General features: G+C 39.9%; 2 protein-coding genes across 3 annotated transcripts in view; both read right to left on the minus strand.

The window, feature by feature from the left end:
* The window catches only part of myh11a (myosin, heavy chain 11a, smooth muscle), a 35,471-nt gene extending 24,554 nt beyond the window's left edge, over positions 1-10,917 (minus strand). The window contains exons 1-6 of one of the 2 annotated variants that reach the window (XM_077719581.1): positions 10,750-10,917; positions 8,232-8,597; positions 7,964-8,120; positions 3,037-3,064; positions 377-476; positions 222-248 (exon numbers count right to left, since the gene is read on the minus strand). In XM_077719581.1, coding sequence (XP_077575707.1) covers positions 222-248; positions 377-476; positions 3,037-3,064; positions 7,964-8,120; positions 8,232-8,573 — 654 coding nt within the window. In that variant the 5' untranslated portion in view covers positions 8,574-8,597; positions 10,750-10,917. The remainder of the gene's footprint in view (positions 1-221; positions 249-376; positions 477-3,036; positions 3,065-7,963; positions 8,121-8,231; positions 8,598-10,749) is intronic. The other variant, XM_077719582.1, reaches the window with a different exon arrangement.
* Positions 10,918-16,259: 5,342 nt separating this feature from the next.
* Positions 16,260-19,548, minus strand: cep20 (centrosomal protein 20). Its single transcript, XM_077719097.1, has 4 exons — positions 19,461-19,548; positions 19,003-19,200; positions 18,093-18,177; positions 16,260-16,611 (listed from the first exon to the last, which is right to left on the minus strand). The coding sequence occupies exons 1-4, from the start codon at positions 19,486-19,488 to the stop codon at positions 16,509-16,511; spliced, it is 414 nt and encodes a 137-aa protein (XP_077575223.1). The 5' UTR covers positions 19,489-19,548; the 3' UTR covers positions 16,260-16,508.
* Between the last annotated feature and the right edge of the window lie 1,355 nt (positions 19,549-20,903).

The following is a 20,903-nucleotide window of genomic DNA, read 5'->3' on the forward strand; positions in this document are numbered from 1 at the left end:
TTCAAATGTGACTACAGCAACTATTATCATGCAAAACCACTCTCATTGGGTAACACAGCAAAAACTAATGTTAGGTAAAGAAACACATCAATTTCATCATTGAAAAATACATACATGTACATAATTTGGTAACTAAGTGACACGATTTTCATGCACATTTAAATTTAAGGAAGAAACACCACACACACAAAAACACACTTCAGGCATTCCCCTTTACTCACGTAGGCAAACTGTGATCCTGATTGTTGCTATTTGGAGGAAATGGCGATATACAGAATTAATTTGCGCGGCGGCCCGAAATATATCAAGAATGAGGGAACTGGCTGACAGACCCTTCCTTTTCATTACTATAAGATCACTCTGTCTGCATACTTACAGCACTGCTGTCCTTCTTGCCTTTGTGTGATGAGGCCACAACAGCCAAGTACTGAATAACCTTCTTGGTGTTCTCTGTCTTGCCAGCGCCAGACTCACCACTGATAGGGAAAAAGATGTCAAGGTGAGACAGTAAAGAGGATGAAATTGACCACTAACTCTATCAAACAGCAGTAAGAGTAAGTGTAAGTTTAAGTATAAGTGCAAGTTTATTCAATTTTTCTCCCCCCAAAAAGTGGCTTGTGATCTTGGTGAGTTGAGAAATCCCAGAGCTACCGGCCACCCGCCTACACACAGACCAACTCAGTCATAACTCCATAAAAGGCATGGGAGGCCCTCTATTAGGCCTTGGAAACTTAGCGAGGATTCAATCTATTTTGTCCAGTACTCATTCGGGTTTCAGTCTCCAACTGTAGGCTTTTGTGCATGTTTAAAACATTCTAAATGGGACTTTCACTTCAACATACAGTTCCCACTGAGTATTAGAGCAATATTCTTAACAGAATTTGGTGCACCGGAATCACTTGATCCGTCTTAAGGCCTGTATCGAAATGGTTTTACATAAAGCGGTGTTTGAGTGGCAATCACACAAACCACACCCAAAATACTTGAATGTACCATATATGTGAGTTATGCTCTTGTTTGTTTTTGAAAAGGCCATAACTTTTTCCCTGTAAGGAAACGGGTCAAATCTAATGACCACTCAAGTAAACCATTCAAATTTGTGTTCTGGTCGTATGGCTTCTTTGCAACATAATGTAGGGCTAGTTTGATTCAATTGTGATCCGCGATTTCACAGTTCCATTTCTATAACTATCCCCCTATTTTGAGTCACTAGTTTTACGACACACAATATTACACAGCTAATTCTGTAAAGCCTGCAGTAAAAACACAGAAAGTACAGCACATAGTACTCTCTAGAGTCTAGACCAGGGATGGGCAAACCGGTCCTCAAGGGACGCCGTGGGTGCATGTCCTTGTTCCAACCGATCCAGCACAGAGAGTTTAACCAATGAAATTTCTGCAGAAAACAAGAAGCACCCGACTACAACCCATTGATTGCACTTGTAGGAGACCAGATTGGTGAAAAGGTGCTCTCTCTATGGGTTGGAATGAAAACCCACACCCACTGCGACTCCAGACTCTAGACACACAAACGCCATACATGACATTCCATGTACTCCACCAGCAACATTTCTGCCATATAAGGTCCCAACTAACTGCTGAGTTTCAAAGCAAATGCTGAAAGAGCATGCCGAGTGCTGGGCTGCGACATTGCTGGGCAATTGCTCACATCTCGTGTCACCCGTATTATCAGTTTAAAATAGCTCAAATCACACAACATGAGTTTTCTTACATTAATTTAACCTTTAGTAACACAGACCGTTCCCAATGATTCCCTCCAGTGCACTAGCTTTTTTTGTATAATGCCTCACACACATAGCTGCAGATAACCAAACATGTCCAATAAAGCATGGGGTGGGTGTGCTCGATGAAGAAGCGGTTTATTTAATCAAAATATATACACAATTTTGGCACCAGTACCATCATTTTGGAGAATGAGCCTAGAGGACATCACTGTGTGGGGGCAGAGTACTTACATCTACTAAATGCTTGGACTAGAAAATAAAATTCAGGACTGTGATGGCATTGACATGGTTATTCTTCAGCCATTTTGTAATGGGTTTATCAGTATACTTTGGGTTATTGTTCATTTCGTTGAACTATTTTATCCAAGCCCTGGTTGATGTCTTCAAGTGTGGTGGTTTAGTGATTTTTTTTATATGTCTATTTTATGAATTGCACCAGTAACTCTTAACCAAAACAAACACTCAACGCCCCCAATAGATTTTAAAATGGGCAATGGTATTTTCAGACTTTTAAGCTTTTTGTATCTGTGTATGAATGTAAATATATATGCACATGTGTAAATACATATTTATATTCATACATATATATACACGTATATAGACGTATATATACACACAGACGTATATACATATACACACACACAGACGTATATACATATACATACATAGACGTATATACATACATAGACGTATATACATACATAGACGTATATACATACATAGACATATGTACATACATAGACGTATGTACATACATAGACGTATGTACATACATAGACGTATATACATACATAGACGTATATACATACATAGACGTATATACATACATAGACGTATATACATACATAGACGTATATACATACATAGACGTATATACATACATAGACGTATATACATACACATACATAGACGTATATACATATACATATATATACATAGACGTATATACATATACATACAGACACATAAGGGTCTGAGTGTAGGGTCAAGCCAAAGTCATCTGGGAGGACTGTAGTCATTTTAAAGTATTTCAATAGGGACTTTAAGGAGATGAATATCACAAACACATTTTGTGTTCAATTATTTCAAGCAAAAAGATTGTGGTTTTATTTCTTTCCTCATTCCCATTTTTCTGTGGGATGAGATTGAGGAGTTTTTGTTGTTTGGATTGGAAATGACAAGAACATTTTGTAACAGTTTGTAGAGGGCACGAAACACAAAACAAGTGCTTGTGACATTATGGAAAAATCTTATAGGAGAAGAAAATCAAAAGTAACAACTTTTCACTTACGTGCAGAGAATAGACTGGTCCTCACGATCTGCAGACACAAAGACATGTAATGAGTTTGAACTCATGCCATATAGACAATAGTTATTTTTCTGGATGAGTTGTATGAAACCCTTTCATAATTTAGGATTTTTTTTAGTAAATTTGATGGTCCTAGGTTCAAATCCAGGTCATTTCCATCCGTGTGGCGTTTGCATGTTGTCTCCTGGCCTGCGTGGGTTTCCTCCAGGTACTATGGTTTACTCCCACATTCCAAAAAAAAATGCATGGTAGGCTGGTTGGACACACTAAGTTGCCCCTAAGTATGGTTGTGAGTGTGTATGCTTGTCCGTCTCCTTGTGCCCTGCGATCGGCTGGCCACTGATTCAGGGTGTCCCCCATCTCTGGCCTGTAGTCAGCTGGGATAGGCTCCAGCACCCCCCGCAACCCTTAAGGATTAAGCGGTTCAGAAAATGAGAGATTATTACTATTGCTTTTACTATCATCATTATTATTGTCATAATTAGTTTGCCAGGGCATAATATCTGGTCATTTGGGTATATATAACCAAATACCAACACATAAAAAATATACCCAATGCAAAGTTTATGTAGCAGAGCTGGATCTGTAAATATAATGGTGAAACAAAAATTCTCTTTTGGATACAGAAAGGAGCGGCCCAGTGTGATAGTGGTCTAAATTGCACTGAGCCGAGTGTGAGGGTGAACGGTTGTTTGTCTCCATGTGCCCTATGTTACGCTGGCCAACAAGTTAGCTGGGATAAGTTTCAATGGTTCTAGGTTCAATCCCAAGTGGGTCCTCACTGCGAAGAGGTTTTATATTCTCCCTGGGCTTTCGTGAGCTTTCCACAGGTACTCCAGGTTTCGTTCCACAGCCCAAAAATATGCATGATAGGCTGGTTGAACACTGAGTGTGAATGTTCTGTCTGTCTTCTTGGCTGGCAACATATTCATGGTGTTCATCAACTGGAGCCCAGACTTAGGGGAAATAGGCTGCAGTACCCCTGTAACCCTTGTGAGGATATGCCATTAAGAAAATGAATGGATGAATGCGGAAGGGATTTTAATCTCTTAGAAAATTAGAGGGATTTTTTTAAAAATAGCATGAGAATAACCTGAAGTTTACAAGATGTGTTGTTTTTGTTAACGAGGACGATAATGAAAATAATTTCATCGACTAACATTGTTTTTTTTTTTCATTACGAGACAAACCAAAAACATGTCTTGCATGACTAAAACATAATGAGACAATTGGCAGTTTGTTCTGATGAGACAAAAATGCTACATATTTTCTGTCATAGCTTCACAATGTGTAAAATTTGCTTATTGTAGGCTTAATTACCTGCACTCTGACCATATTAAATTGCTTCACTTGTGACATGTTCTGTGCAGGATTTGGTTGTCATCAACGGTATCAGCATGTATGATCATATTTTAGAAAGCTTTGTCTCTTTTGGAGACCGAGGGGAACGAAGCCTGCCACTAATCTGAAGCGACACCTGGAAGTTTGACATGCTGATTTTTATTCTCAGGTAAAATATGTAAGTTATTTCAAGATATCTGATCTCATTTTCTGAACTGCTTTATCCTCAGTAGGGTCAGCCTGAATTGTTGGACAGCCAATCGCAGGGCACAACGAGACAAACAACTATTCAAACTCACACTCATACCTAGGGGCAATTTAGAGTGTCCAATCAGCCCACCATGCACGTCTTTAGAATGTGGGAGGAAACCGGAGTACACGGAGAAAACCCACACAGGCAACATGCAAACTTCACATAGGTGGACCGACCTTGATTGGAACCCAGCCCGATGCGCTAAACACTCCATTGTAATTTTTATAAGATACATATTTTCCAGTCGGCTAAAGGTGTAGGTATCGTCCACACTGGTGGCGATATGATTGTGAGTGCGGACAGTCATTTCTCTCTCTGTGTGCTCTATGAATGACTGGCGACCAGTCTAGGGTGTAGTACTCACTTGCGCCAAAAGTCCGCTGGGATAGGCCCTAATCAACCCCCACAACCCTCACGAGGGTTGGTGGTATGGAAGATAAATGAATGTATTGGAGTGCCGAGTTTAGGATACTAATATTTTAGCTTGTTTGTACTACTTAAATCAGCATGTTATGTTACAAGAAGAGCAACGGAGCATATTTTAATCACGGAGCACATACTTTAACCTGTACTGTCTTAAACATATTATTTTCTGTCAAGGTTAATTACAAATGGTTTTTGTGTTTTTTGTTGTTGTAAACCCATTCAAATTTTTCCCACAAACACATTTTGACAATTTTGACACATTTTTTATATGGACAAATCATAGTGTGAAAAAAATTGTGATTAACCTTCACTTTCTCATGTTAAACTACGTTAAACTGATGTGTTTCATCCCTTTCGTAAGTGCCAGAAATTGGTCACAAAACGACAAAACGTCACACCCATAATTTTAGCGTCAAAGACAGGAGACAAATTGAACAAGAAAGCAAGACTGACCTTTGGGATCAAGTTTGATTCATTTTTTTTCTTCCCATCCTTTAAAAATCTTAATGTATCAACCTAATTTATCATGAAGACTCAAAATGACCTTATGAAATGATTGAAGACTTCCATGGTGACGAATTTCAAATTGAAAGAACTTTATACATATTTAAATTTGATAAGACACTACAAATTGTAGGATTGCTATAAACTATGTATGGATTATCTGTATCAAAATTATCATATGACATTGCAAGACACGGACAGATATTACGAGATACCCTATATGAACTTAAAATACAATCTATCAGCCCCATAGAAATGTATATTATGTACATAAGTTTATTGCTATACCAAAAATAGAAACTTTTTTTGGTATTTTTACCCGTTTTCATTATTGTTAGTATTTGACTTATGTCATTAAAGTAGCATTATGTTTACTGGGGTAGCAAAAAAATAAATCCACGCAGTCAAAATAACAATGTCTCCATGTCAAATAGGTCTGACCAAACTGATGGGACAGGAAATACTTTACCGACCCCCACCCATCCTTCAACCTAGATGTCAACTCCTCGGAGAGAATATCCTCACGTCAGCAAGGGATTTTTTGGGCACGACCCCACTCGGCTCACAAGCAATGGATTCCATGAGAAAGCCGGCCCCGAAGTCCCACTTAGACAGAGCTAGCGTGGCTTCGTTTACAGTATACACACTTACGCGACTGCCAACTCTACGAAACACTGGGTCTTCAATAGAGCAGAGCAGTGGTACCTAGACATACGAGCATTTTGAGATACGAGTAAATTTGTGAGCAAATATTTATCTTGAGATACGAGACAAATTTTGATATACGAGCAGACAGCGGACGCGAGCCTGCTCATAAGAACATCATGGGCATCATCTCTCTCCCCACAACTACCTCGTCTACGAGCACTGGGCGGAGCGTTGAATTTTTTCAGTGTTTTTTCTCTCCCCCCGTTAGTCAGAGCGAATGGAGTATACAGTGTTCCCTCGCTACTTCGCGCTTCAGCTATCGCGGCCTCAGAGCTTTGCAGATTTTTTTCAGGAAAAAATAAAAAATTTAAAGATATTAAGTTAAAATTATAAATTACATCATTTTACAAGAGGTGGAAACTAAATATTCAATAAGAATGAGTAATTGCATCAAAAAAGCCAAAGAAATGGTCAATAACATGGTGAGAGTTCAGGATTCGCATTGATGACGTCATGGCTGTTTGTTTACAGGCGCATCTTCACCGCCCAAAAAAACAATGTTCACAACTCCCAATAACGAAGTTTCTTACGTGCAAAAAACTGCAGAAGATCCTCCATCCGGACTACTATGATGTTTTTGCTTGGTGGTGCTTTTGTGCACAGGTTAGACGTTTCTTTCAGCATTTTTGAAGGGGCACCCCTACTTCGCGGAAATGCACTTATTGCGGGGGGTCCCGGTCCCCATTAACCGCGATAAGCGAGGGAACTTTGTATACTACTTCTTGTTGGCAAGTGGTTGTGCGTTATCCCATTGTGAGGACATTTGTGTGCATCATTTTTGGAACCCGAAATGAACATAAAAGCAAACAAACCTCGACAGGTTGCATTTGAAAGTCAGGGTGGAGGCGGGGCAAATAGACCCAACCCCACCATGAGAAGAAAGGTATAAAATTTTCAAACTAAATCGAATTAAATTTGGTGTAAGGTTAGATTAAACTTGCTTTTGAGTGTGGCTGCATCGTAATCCAAGTTCATTTAAATGTGTTTATCTTATGTTACGAGCGTGTTGCGGTGCAACCCACTTTCTATTTGCATGGCAAAGCACTCGTAACATAACCAAATTTAAAGGAACATGGATTACGATGTAGACACTCAGAATAAATGTAATCTAACCTTACACTAAACTTAATTCTAATTTTGTTTTCAATTTTTATATCTTTTTTCTACCGGGTTGGCTGGCTCTATTTGCACCCACCTCCACTTTGACTTTCAGCTGCAGCTAAAAGGAACTTAGAGGGTTGTTTGCTTTTCTTTCCTCCAAAATATTCCCAAAATGATGCACACAAATGTCCTCACAAGAGGATAATGCACGACCACTTGCCAAGTAGAAATAGTATACTCCTCTCGTATTAGCGATCAAGCTCTGCCATTTGCACTGACTAACTGGAAACACTGAACAAATGCAACGCTCCGCCCAGTGCTCGTAGAGACATTAGACGAGGGAGTTGCGACCAGAAAGACAGCGCTCATGATGTTCTTATGAGCAGTCTCTCGCGTCCTCTGTATGCTCGTGAATCAAAATTTGTCTCTTATTTCAAGAGAAATATTTGCTCTAAATTTTACTCGGATCGCTAATTGCTCATATGTCGAGGTATTACTGTACAATACATTGAGGGAGTGCTACCAAGATTGTTCAAAGTGCTGTGCTTGAAGTAACACTGGAATTAAAGACCATACCTTGCATCATGTTTCTATAGGCGTTGTCCGTAATGGAGTATATATGTGGAGGGACTTCATGTCTCTTCTTGCCTTTGTACATTTCAACTATCTTCTCGGAGTAAATGGGCAACATCTTGTAGGGGTTCACCACCACACAGAACAGGCCTGAATATGTCTAAGGACAGAAACCATAGATAAACACGCTTTTTTACTCTTCTTATACTCAAAACAGAATTGGATTAGAAAGGCAATTGTTTAGAATGAGTTTGCTCTTGGGCATACTTACATAAATAAGGCCCGAAAAGTATCTTTCACGGATGTTGTGCAGCACCGAGGCCTCGTTGAGACAGGTGAGCTCGGCCATGTCTTCCACCTTGCTGAACTTCGGTGGATTCATCTTCTGGATGTCATCCTTGTTGACTGTCACCTTCTTCGCATTGTCAGCAAGCTCCACCAGGACTTCGTCGCCGTGCTCCTCCTTGATACTCGCGGCCTCAAAGCCATGTCTCTCCGATGGGATCCACACCAGCTTCTTGGCTGCCCAGTCGGCCTGAGCCATGGGGCTGTTTAGGAAGTCCTTGTCAACAAAAAGGAACTTCTCGTCCTCGTTTGGGCCTTTTTTGGACATATCTGGATCAGTAAAGGGGGCCAACTGGCAAAGAAGAGAATCACATTAAATTAGAAACAAAACAGAAGTGGGGTAGAAACACAAAGTGATGTTGCAAAGGTAAAACTTGGTTGATGGAAGAGTTATTAAACATTACAGAGTGCCTAAATTCATACCTGAAGTTCTTTAGCATCCGTAAAATTATAATATCACATATGATATGAAATTGTCATAAAGCTGATTATTGCTAAAAGGACAAAGAAGCTAAAGATGTTTGTAGAGTATTATCCACTGTATTATTAACCGCAAAGATGACAATTAGTAGCATCCTGTTGTTGTAAACAAAGTCACATGGGTTCTTCTTTCACACAAATCCAGCAAATCCAATGAAAAAATTGTGTGAGACCTAACAAAGGATAATCTTAAAAAAAAATTGTGTGAGACCTAACAAACCAGATAAGTAGCATGACATTTACCAACTCTAAGTGAACTCTTAATTGATAAATTCCATTTTTATCCTTTCCCTTCACCCTTATGTCTGACTTTGTAATGGGAGGGGGCTTCAGTCTCATGTTGTGATGACCATATAAGGGCCTCTTCTCCGGAGCAAGGCGCTTTTCTGCGTTCTTCCTAAACAGCAAGGCAACTGAACACCCAAACAAAGCCCATATAGGGAATAGTATGTCTCGAGCTGGCCTGTCGTTTACTCAAAAAATGATAGTAAGGCAGCACATTAGAGGCTCGCCTAGTTCTTAACAGTTGTGCTTCAGCAAAATGCATTTTGAATGCAACAGTTGTTGATTCAATTATAGCAGTCCTGGGCATTATGAGATAATCTTAAACTCTTGTTACATACTGTAAATAATGTAATACTCTGCTATTATTACATTGCCTGGCTCCAGTGAGTATGTAAGCACTAGCTTTCTTGATGTGTCAAATGAGATTGGCCTTTAAACTCTTGGAAAGACAATTTGGTGGTTTGAGGATTATGCATGTACAGTCAGCTGTCCACGGGGTCCTGCTTTGACCTCGCTACCCTCCATCTTTCTATACAAGACTGGCACTCTTTATTAGAGTGAGAACTCTGCTGAAAAAGCCCCCAAATCTCTCTGAGAAAACAAAACCAGCCCACAGGGACGTGAAAAAACAAACCATCTGAAATGATGTAAAAATATTAACAGAAGACAGAGAAAAGCAATGAGCGAGCATGTTCTACAGGAAGCAATGATGATGCTTAGTGTTGATAGAGATAAACAAACTGTCCCTCTAAAAGCATTTGGCTCTCCACTTAAACTGTCCACACCAATTTGAGTTGCGATATAGTCACCGCTTGCTCAATTTTGTCAAGATTAACTAACACAGGCCAGAGGACAGATGTCAGAAATTGAGTTGAAATGATTAAATCTTCATCTTATTGAGAGGGGTAAACATGTTTTAAATTACTATTGGTCCTAATAACAATTGTTGGATCTTGCTTTCTTAATTTGGTCTTAGATAATGTTGTTTACTGCTTTGTTTCTTAATAAATAAAATAAATCATTGAGTCAAAATGAACTAAAAATATTATTTTACACAATTCGTCTAATTTGAAATACTTAAGCGTAAATGAGGGTTAGGGGGGAATTTAATGCATTTCCAATTTCTGCAAAAGATAAAAAGATAGATGTTAATCCAAGAAAATATGGGGACCCCAGGATTAGTAAAGCCTTCAGGTCTTCAAGGATTGCACTGCTTTCCACTCTTATCTGACTATCTTTTCTCCATGCTTATTGTTTTTCATAAATGTGAAAAAACCTCAATCCAACCAGTTCTGCATGAAAACATTATGATTAGCTTATTGACTAACAAACAAGGGACAATCACTTTACTCATTAAGAATTTCTAAACGGGTACATAATATAACAAGATCAATAGAATGTAATGCTTATTTTAGTGTTTAATCAGTCAATTGAAGCAGGAAACAATAACATTTGTTATTTGCTCATTTCTCCTTTTTTTTTTAAAATATTTTGTGACTTCTGTCTCTTGCTTTCATGTCGATTGCTGCAAAGAAAAAAAACTAAACAAAAAAACTAAACAAAAATAAGAAACAAGAGTAAAAAAGTATCGACCAACTTCCTGTTCCACAAATCTCACAGCTGGGTAACTTGACAAGTGCTCCACAGCATCAAGTGGCAAACATTGGCGGTATACTCACTCAAAGGAAGAAATGCTGTGCCGAAGGCAACGTTAGATAAAGAGAGCTGTCTTTCTGACCGTGCGGCGCTGACAAGGTACTCCCCACATGCACAGTCCAAAAGACTCCTGTCAAATTAAGAGCTTTACCATTTAAACCACTCAATTACGCGCGTGGGCGGAGCTCACCCATCCTTCCTGGGTGCTTTCATCCACCAGGAAATAGCGTCCAATGCGAACTTAACCATTTCATGGACAGTGGATGACCATTTGGCACTTAATTACTTTAACTATTTTTTTTTGGAGCACGTGACGATTTTTGCACTACACTTTCCTTTTAGCCTTCATATGGATTCTTTTTTGTCAAAAAATAACTCAACGTGTATTTTCTGAACCGCTTTATCCTCACCAGGGTAGATGGGGGTGCTGGAGCTTATCCCAGCTGACTTCGGGCCAGAGACGGGGGACACCTGGAATTGGTGGCCAGCCAATTGCAAGGCACAAGCAGTGTTCAATCAGCCTACCATGTCTTGTCCCTACAATGTGGGAGGAAACCTGAATGTCCGGACAAAACCCACGCAGGAGAAGATGCAAACTCTGCACAGGTAGACCAACCTGAATTTAAACCGAGCTCCCCCACTATGAGGTTAGTTGGGCGAGGGATTAGCGCATCGGCCTCACAGGTCTATGAGGTCCAGGGTTTGAATCCTGGTGGGTCCGCCTGTGTGGAGATTGCAAATTCTCCCAGGGCCTACGTGGATTTTCGGTAGGTACTTCATTTTCCTCCCACATTCCAAAAGGCTGGTTGGACACTCTAAAGCTATAAGTGTGAGCGTGATTGGTTGTTCCTGCCAAGGCATGTTGGCTGGGATAGGCTCTCATGCCTAGTGGAAATTTAGTGTTCAACCAGCCTACCATGTATATATTTTTGGGATGTGGGAAGAATCCAAAGTGTCTGGAGAAAACCCACGCAGGCACAGGGAGAACATGCGAACTCCACACAGGAAGTTTGGAACCCTTGGGGGATTGAACTCTAGATCTCAGAACTGAGAGTCAGACATGCTATTTATTACTTTATTTCATGAAAAAGAAACCATGTGTACCCTGTCCCAAGCATTAAATTAATGTCACCGTGGTGACCGTGATGTTGAATTTCCACATTGATTATGATAAATGAATTTTACATGGTATATACACAATCCATGGATTATGCAATCAACATCCACTCCTCATAAGGCAAGTCAGCTGTCCCATGTACAGGAATCCCCCTTGACCGAAAGTCCACAAAGACCTCAATAAACAAACTCATATTTCAGATGGTGAATCTCCCAGTGTGTGTATCTTTAAATTCCACAACCACAAAGACTGGGACCCCAGCTCATACATCCTACATTAGCTCCCCGCCCATTTTCCATCCTCTTTCCAGTGGAACTTCCTTTATAAGGACAGTGTACTATTTGCTGCAATAAATCAAGGTGTGAGTTGATAGCCAGAGCCTGTTCTGTGCCAGAGAATAGAAGTGTGTCCGGGTCTGAGTGTGTTGCATGCGTTTGGACCTACATGGAGGACCTCAGCACACCCTCTGGCCAACATCAAGGAGGCAGCCGCCATTCGCTGCTATTTGTAAGGTTCCATCTTACAAGGAATAGGGAGGGATGACGAATGAGACATCAGGGCAGGGCATTAGAGGTAGAGGCAAGTAAAGTAGGAGATACACTGAACAGAAGTTGCTGTGTGTGCCATATAAGGAGAGAGGTTCTGTTTGGAATCCCACCAGCAATCTGTGTTACTTTCTAAGTGTAGCGCAGACAACACCAAGAGCTCTAGTGACTACTAAATATGGTCCATAGGCAACTCTGTGTCAATAGTATAAATGATTGGACACTAAGTATGGATCATTAATTTAGTCTAATTTTCAATAGGTGACTGATGTATTCTAGCCAATGGTAGAAGTAGTTTTCTGCTCCTGGTTTAAGATTTGCATTGACATGGTCAAAACAGCATTTTTATCTTGGATTGTTTTTTGTTGTTGTTTTTTTTTAATTGAAAACTAATGTCACATTTCTATAATATTCAATAGTTCAAATACAAGTTGCCGTCTTTTATATGGCAATTGTGAAGAAGATAATTTGTGGAATTTGATCATGGTACCAAAGTCAAATGTTCAGTTTTTAATTTGGCCCAGGTTGTCCTTCAGTTCTATTTCAAATTTTATTTCTAACGTCCAACAACTAGATATTGATGGTATATATATAGATCCAATTTCACAGGGTGTATGCATTTTTCAACATTTTATAATTGACTAAATCTGTAAATACCAGGCAGCACAATCAGTGGTCATGCGTGCCTCATAATAAACATATACTGAATTAAAATTACAGGACCTTAACCGTCAAACTTTCATTTTCTTTCTGTGATTGCATGTTAGTTTTTCCCATGGGTAAGAATAAGGACATTAAGTTGATCGAAGTCTCTAATACTAAATATGAAATCAATACAGAAATGATATCATTGGCAAATAAATACCACACTTTTTTTTTCTCCTACATCATTAGCACCATAAATGGCAATCTACTTTTAAAATACATTTGTGAATGTTTGACCCAGATGGAATTTGTTCCAGCCCAAGGGCAAACATGAACACAGTTTAATAGTCAAAGAACACTACATTTAATATTTATACAACTGTCTACAACACACAACTCTTTTATAGTGTAGAGGCAAAGTACCATCAATCATACGACTAACTGCCAACTAACCAACCATTGTTTATGTCTTATCACATATATAGCCATTTACAAGCGAGCACCCACACCAACCGTCAATAAATTAAGTGACTTTGCCTCTGCAAATAAGGGTTGCTATAATGCAGTGGAGTGGCGGTCATAAGCATCGCTACACCTCTACACGAATTGGCCTTGTGTGAGAAAATAGATTTGGAGATCATGGGACCCACAAGCAATTCATCTCAGAGGTGTATGACACTGATGAGGTTCGCAAATTCTTTCAAATCGAGCTCTTTAATTTCCATAAAGGTGTACGGCATAAATGAGAAAGTATGGGAGCTGTGGTGTGGTTTAGGATCATTTCAAACTGTCTACAGTGGGATTATTTATTGATGACTAAAGTATAGTCTCTTCATTTACTGTTGAATATCAGGCTCTGAAGTAAATGAATTCTTCTTTAAATAATCATTTCAAGAAGTTTTGCACGATAAGATTATCAGGTTCCCTTAAATGGGCAAGATGAGGAACTGCAAAAGCCGTGGGTTGGTTGTGCTGGGTGTTTCTAGTGCAGCATTACCCTGTGCAATTCACATTCCAATAAACATTAACAATTTGCGTTTTTTTTTTAATTAAAATATTGCGGTTTCCAAATATAGAGAACACTAATCAGCATTTCACATTCATTTCACTGTACTGCTAAACAGTAAGAATTGTAAGAGATGGTTTAAACTGTACTGTATGTGCACTTTAATGGAGAGGTAACCAGAATAGGGTGTAGTCTGCCTTTGCCCCGTTTCTGGCTTACGATGTTTTTGTCATGATTGCGGTGTTTAAGGTGTTAAACTGGTCACACAGAGTATTATGGGAGGAATTCAAATGAAGGAGAAACAATGAAATTGTAACCATTAAGAGCATTGCTGCCACTTGTATAAAAAAACAAGTTGATACTGTTTGTAAATTACAGTTCTGGTAAAAAGTTTACATACACTTGTGAGGAACATAATGTCATGGCTCTCTTGAGTTTCCAGTTATTTCTACAACTCGGATTTTTCTCTGATAGAGTGATTGGAACAGATACTTCTTTGTCACAAAAAAAATCTTCATGAGGCCTGGTTCTTTTATGACCTTATTATGGGTTAACAGAAAAAGTGATCAAATCAGCTAGGTCAAAAACACACACACAGCAACACAAATTAGCAATTTTGGTGACTTAGAAAGTTGTGTAAGTGAAATGAGATCCATAGCATGGCCTCTTAACTTCTACAGCTTGTGACTCTGAGGCCATTTAAATAGGGCTCATTGGATGCAAACACCCACAAACGCTACAATGGGAAAGTCAAAGGAGCTCAGCATGGATCTGAAAAAGCGAATCCTTGACTTGAACAAGTCAGAAAAGTAACTTGAAGCCATTTCAATGCAGCTGCTGGTCCCAAGAGCAACAGTGCAAAGAATTGTCTGTAAGTATAAAGTGCAGGTCACAGTTTTGTCACAACCATGATCAGGAAGAAAACACGGGCTATCACATGCTGCTGAGAGAAAATTGGCCAGGAGGGTGAAGATTCAACCGGGAATCACCTAAAAGCAGATTTGTCCACAGTCAAGCGTGTTTTGCATCTCCGTGGACTGAGAGGCTGCCGTGCAAGAAGGAAGCCCTTGCTCCAAAAGCGGCACCTCAAGGCTCGACTGAAGTTTGCTGCTGATCACATGGACAAAGATGAGACCTTCTGGAGGAAAGTTCTGTGGTCAGACGAAACAAAAATCGAGCAGTTTGGCCACAATGCCCGGCAATATGTTTGGAGGAAAAAAGGTGAGGCCTTTAACCCCAAGTAGACCGAGCACGGTGGTGGTAGTATGATGCTGTCAGGCTGTTTTGCTGACAATGGAACCGGTGCTTTACAGAGAATAAATGGGATAATGAAAGATAATTACCTCGAAATTTTTCTTCATAACCTAAAGTCATCAGCCCGAAGATTGGGTCGTGGGCGCAATTTGGGTGTTCCAACAGGCCAATGACCCAAAACACACATCAAAAGTGGCAATGTAATGGCTAAATCAGGCTAGAATTAGGGTTTTTGAATGGCCTTCCCAAAGTCCCGACTTAAACAGCATTGAGAACTTGTGGACAATGCTGAAGAAGCATGTCCATGTCAGAAAGCCATCAAATTTAACTGAACGGCACCAATTCTGTCAAGAGGAGTGGTCAAAGATTCAACCCAAAGCTTGCCAGAAGCTTGTGAATGGCTACCAAAAGCACCTAATTGAGTGAAAATGGCCAAGGGACATGTTACCAAATATTAGTGCTGCTGTATGTATGTTTTTGACCCATCAGATTTCATCACTTTTTTCTGTTCACCCATAATAAAGTCATAAAAGAACCAAACTTCATGAATGTTTTTGTTTATGACAAAGAAGTATCTGTTGAAATCACTCTATCAAAGAAAAATCAGAGTTGTAGAAATAACTGGAAAGTCAAGAACGCCATAGCATTTTCTTCACAAGTGTATGTAAACTTTTGACGAGAACTGTATGTCTTTAGTCAAATTCAAGAACAGCTCATTGCATTCATTTTGTCGTGCTGCTTATCCTCCTAAGGGTCACTGGAGCCTATTTCGGCCAACTGGGGTCACCAGGCGTGGGGCAACCATTCACGCCCATTAATAAATTTATGTGGCCAAGACCTTTGGATGCGATGCTTTACTCTCATTTTTAGGAAATGCTGCCACCGTGCGGTGATACTCAATAAATATTTTAAAAGTATTGCCCAAATATTTATTTCAGATGTATTGGCAAATAAATATTTTAAAAGTATTGCCCAAATATTTATTTCAGATGTATTGGCAAATAAAAGTTTTATAAAAACATACGTGAGTAGAACAGTCACTGTGAACACTTATTTGATTTGCAAATAAAAACATCACATGACTATATATTAGCTTTGTGATGAGGAAAGGTATAAAACATGATGTGGGCGTTCACGTAAGTAAGAGTTTTACACAGTTTTGGTCCAGTCTGGATTGTTTTTGTGCATTAGTTGTCAGCTCCATATGCCTTTCTTCTAAGCGTGGTGGCCTGCAGGATGTGAGATTCCTCTTAAGAACACCTTTCTTCCTTCATCACTGCTTCCAAAGAAGTGTGACAACAGACCATAGAGAAGAGGCCTGGAAGTCAAGAAAAACAATTAATTCATATTGCATACTGATTTATTCTTATAAACAGATGAACATGTCACCTAAACACATTTAAAAATAATACCGAAGTAGGAATTTTTTTTCGATCGTGTCGTCTTTACATCCTTTAGCCTTGAACTGGGAGCACGTCAGCCTTACAGTTCTGGAGTTTGCATGTTCTCGCGCTCGCGTGGGTTTTTTACAGTTACTCCGGTTTCGTCCCACATCCCAAAAACATGCAGAGTAAGTTGGTTGAACACTCTAAATTCCCTCAAGGTATGTGTGAGAGTAAATGGTTGTCCGTCTGCTTGTTCCCTGCGATTGGCTGGCCACCAATTCAAGGTGTCCCCTGCCCGGTGCCCTTAGTTAGCTGGGCTAGGCTCTAGCACCCCCCACGACTCTTGTGAGGATACGCAGTTTGGAAAATGAATGAATGGCCTTGAATTAAAATGTTGTCAATAAACCTTCAAGAAGCTTTCAAAGACATGACACTCATTATATGACACACATTATATGCACTTTAAAACTGTTTGCGCGAGTGTATCTAAATTTCTAATTTTGTAATAAATATTTGTTTAAAAACAACATTATTTTGGCATTTAGTTTAGCATTTATTTTTTAACTACAGCCAGCAAATATTTTGGGCGGCCGGGTGGGGCGAGTGGCTAGGACGTCGGTCCACCTGTGTGGAGTTTGCATGTTCTCCCCTGGCCTGTGTGGGTTTCCTCCCACATTCCAAAGAAACCCATGCATGGTAGGCTGGTTGGACACACTATATTGCCCCTAAGTATGGTTGTGAGTGTGTATGGTTGTCCGTCTCCTTGTGCCCTGCGATCGGCTGGCCACCGATTTAGGGTGTCCCCCGCCTTTGGCCTAGAGTCAGCTGGGATAGACTCCAGCACCCCCGCAACCCTAATAAGGATAAAGCGGCTCAGAAAATGAGATGATCTAACCTTTTTCTTCCAAGTACTACAATTTTGATGTTTAAGAATATAAACATGTAACAAATCCATATATTTTCTTATAATCCTAAATGACATAAATTAAGAAAGATTAGTCTGACATTATTTTCAGACAGCATTTTGTACTGTATTTTAATTCATTCGTCTTCCATAGCACCCATCCTCGAAAGGGTGGCGGGGGTTGCTGGAGCCCAGCTGTTTCCGGGCGAAAGGCAGACTACACTCTATACTGGTCGCCAGTAAGTCGTAGGGCACACAGAGAGACAAACGACCATCCGCACTGCCAATCATACCGCCACCAGCGGGCATCGAGCCCAAGCCTGCCCGGATCAAAGTTAGGCGTGTTAACCTTTATATCACGAGGCAGCCTTGTACTGTGTTTGTTGTTCATGTAAAATCCTAATCTCTGATTTTTGAAAATATAGCAATGTTGAAAATATTCCTAAGAAAACGCCCAAATCACGAACAGATGCTTTCTGGCAGCATTTGAGCCCTGGAAAAATTACTTACACCGACTTGGAGCTCATATCTTCAGCAACTTTCAGCTCACTTGCCAGAAACTGTCGGTCCAGGGGAACTTGAGGTTGGCCTGACTCTGGGATAACAAACATGCAGAGTTTAGAAATATTGTCAAATACTTCTCAACAATAGAGATGAGTCATGTTTCAAAAAAGTGCAGCTGCAATCTTGAGGCAATGATGCCAGAATTGTGTTCTAGGAAGAGGGTAGTAGCTCATCTCATTGAATAGCTGGCGTTTTAAACATGTACCACATTTGTTTTGAGCGGACGACATCAATTCATAGCTTTTTCTTTTATTTTTTATTTTTTTTAAATATCTATAGGCTTCCTCTGGCTCATATTGGGGCACATCACATCTTCTATCATATTTAAGTAAATTACATTAATTAAATATTTTTCTAGGTTTTCGGAGGATGAATGGATGTATGCAAATTATACTGGTATTTTTTCACCATGTTCTCCCCGAGCCTGCGTCGGTTTCTTCCGGGTACTCCGGTTTCCTCCCACATTCCAAAAACATGCATGGTAGACTGATTTGACATTCTAAATTGCCCCTTGGTATGTGTGTGATTGTGCACGGTTGTCGGCAATCGGCTGGCCACCGATTCAGGGTGTGCACCGCCTCTGCCCTGCAGTCAGCTGGGATAGGCTCCAGCACCCCCCACGACCCTAATGAGGTTGAAGAAAATGAGATGAGATGTGACATTTTTTTCCCTTCTCATCAAAGCACTAAAGCCTTGTATTTTTTTGCTTTAATTCCTCTGTATCATTTATTGTTTTATTTAAAGTGTACTTAAAGGACAATAAACACCCGCCGCCCCATAGCACCCCTGATTGTACACCCGATTATGTCTGAGTACTAATGCTATCTCTGTATATGAGAGTACAAAAGGGACTCACCTGCTTTCAAGACTGATGCGGTGTGTCGGTACTTGTTGAATTCTAAATACTCTCGGATGAGCTCATTGATGATTAGGTTTTCATGCGACAGCGGTGGACGATGTTCGCGTTGGTCGTCGAGGGCGCCGAAGACTTCTGCTCGGATGCGAGCCTTCAGCTGGTCCAGCACTCCGCGGGACTCCAGTGTTTCTCTTATGGCTGAGTGTAGATAACATCGCAATCTCACACAATCAATTTTGAAATGGCTTAAAACGGTGGTAGGTTACAACACAACAGAGGCGTCTAATATAAAACATACTTTTAGTAAATGGTGGCAAGTTTTTGATTGGCTAGAAACGTATATGCATACAGACACACTTGCTATATACTCCTGGTAAGATAACAATAAAATGCGATATTATCTGCCTCTCCGCGTAATGAATAGCGATTAATACATAGTCACAATAACGACCACATACCGCATTTCAGCTCAGAGATGGTCGCCATTGGCAATGAACAAAACAGCAACACGTGTTCTTCGCGGGGCTAAATAGGAATGACTCAAGGTCTTCCGCCACCTAGCGACTATTCTAGTCCAGTGCTTAAACATAACTGAGACAGACGCAATTGAATAGTACCAATTAAAATAATTTAAAATCAGAAAATGACCTACTTAGTCAAGAAAAATAAACTATTTAAAAAAATCAACACTTTCGTGATTAATTCTTAAGAAAATGAGTAAGAAGGAACTGGATGTGTAATATCTTGCTCCTCCAAAGCACCGTAGTTCAATGTTTTCCATAAAGACAGTAATACCTTGAGGAACGATCTTAATGCGTTCCGGGACCGAGCTCGTATGTCAATTTACTCATATCTCAAATAAATGTTTCCCATAGAAATGAACTATTTACGATTTAATTTGTTCCCATCGGATGGGAACAAATTCAATCGAATTTAGAGGATGCAGCATCCTCAGAAAAAAAACACTAAAAACAGGACAATACAATGGAAACACATTTTTTAACAAACATCATTTAACATCTACTCACAAAGTAACAAATAACTATGTAGTGGTTATGATCTAGCCCAGTAGAGCAAGTGGTCAGCGCGTCGGCCTCACAGCTCTGGGGTCCTGGGTTCATATCCAGGTATTGTCCACCTGTGTGGAGTTTGCATGTTCTCCATGGGTTTCTTCCGGGTAGTCCGGTATCCTTCCACATTCTAAAACCATGCATGGTAGGCTGATTGGACACTCTTAGGTAGGGGTGTGAGTGTGAATAGTTGTCCGTCTCCCTGTGCCCTGCGATCTGTTGGTCACCGATTCAGGTTGTGCCCCGCCTCTGGCCTGGAGACAGCTGGGATTGGCTCTGGCATCCCCGCGACGCTAATGAGGATAAAGCGGTTCAGAAAATGAGATGAGGTGAGATGGTTATGATGTTCAAAACTAAAACGTGACATTATTCGATTGTCATCATATGCTTTTTCTTCTCACTTCCCTTCATTGCACTGGCAATACTGCAGTGATTAACGCAAAAAAGCAAACTGTAAACTTTAAGCGAGGAAAATGTGGTGAGAAAGACAGTGCTCTTTTCATAAGCTGCCTCTCGCGTCCTCGGCCACCTGACTGTCTCATATGTTCATATCTCAAATTTGTCTCGTTTCTCAAGGAAAATATTTGCTCTGAATTTTCCTTGTATCTCAAATTTCTTATGTTAGGGCACTCGTATGTCAAAGTATTACTGTACAATATAATCCACAGTTCTCATTTATTAATGGAAATATTTATTATTTTTATTTTTGTTGTTGTAATCTGTGTAGATTGAAAATAGAAGCAATCTAATTTTGATAATGAGACAGTACAGAAAAGGTATGTTTTTTTATAGGTAAAATCAAGTTTGTCAGAAAAAGTCAAGTAAGTCCAG

The sequence above is a fragment of the Stigmatopora nigra genome, chromosome 6, assembly GCF_051989575.1.
Source record: "Stigmatopora nigra isolate UIUO_SnigA chromosome 6, RoL_Snig_1.1, whole genome shotgun sequence".
Taxonomy (NCBI): Eukaryota; Metazoa; Chordata; class Actinopteri; order Syngnathiformes; family Syngnathidae; genus Stigmatopora; species Stigmatopora nigra.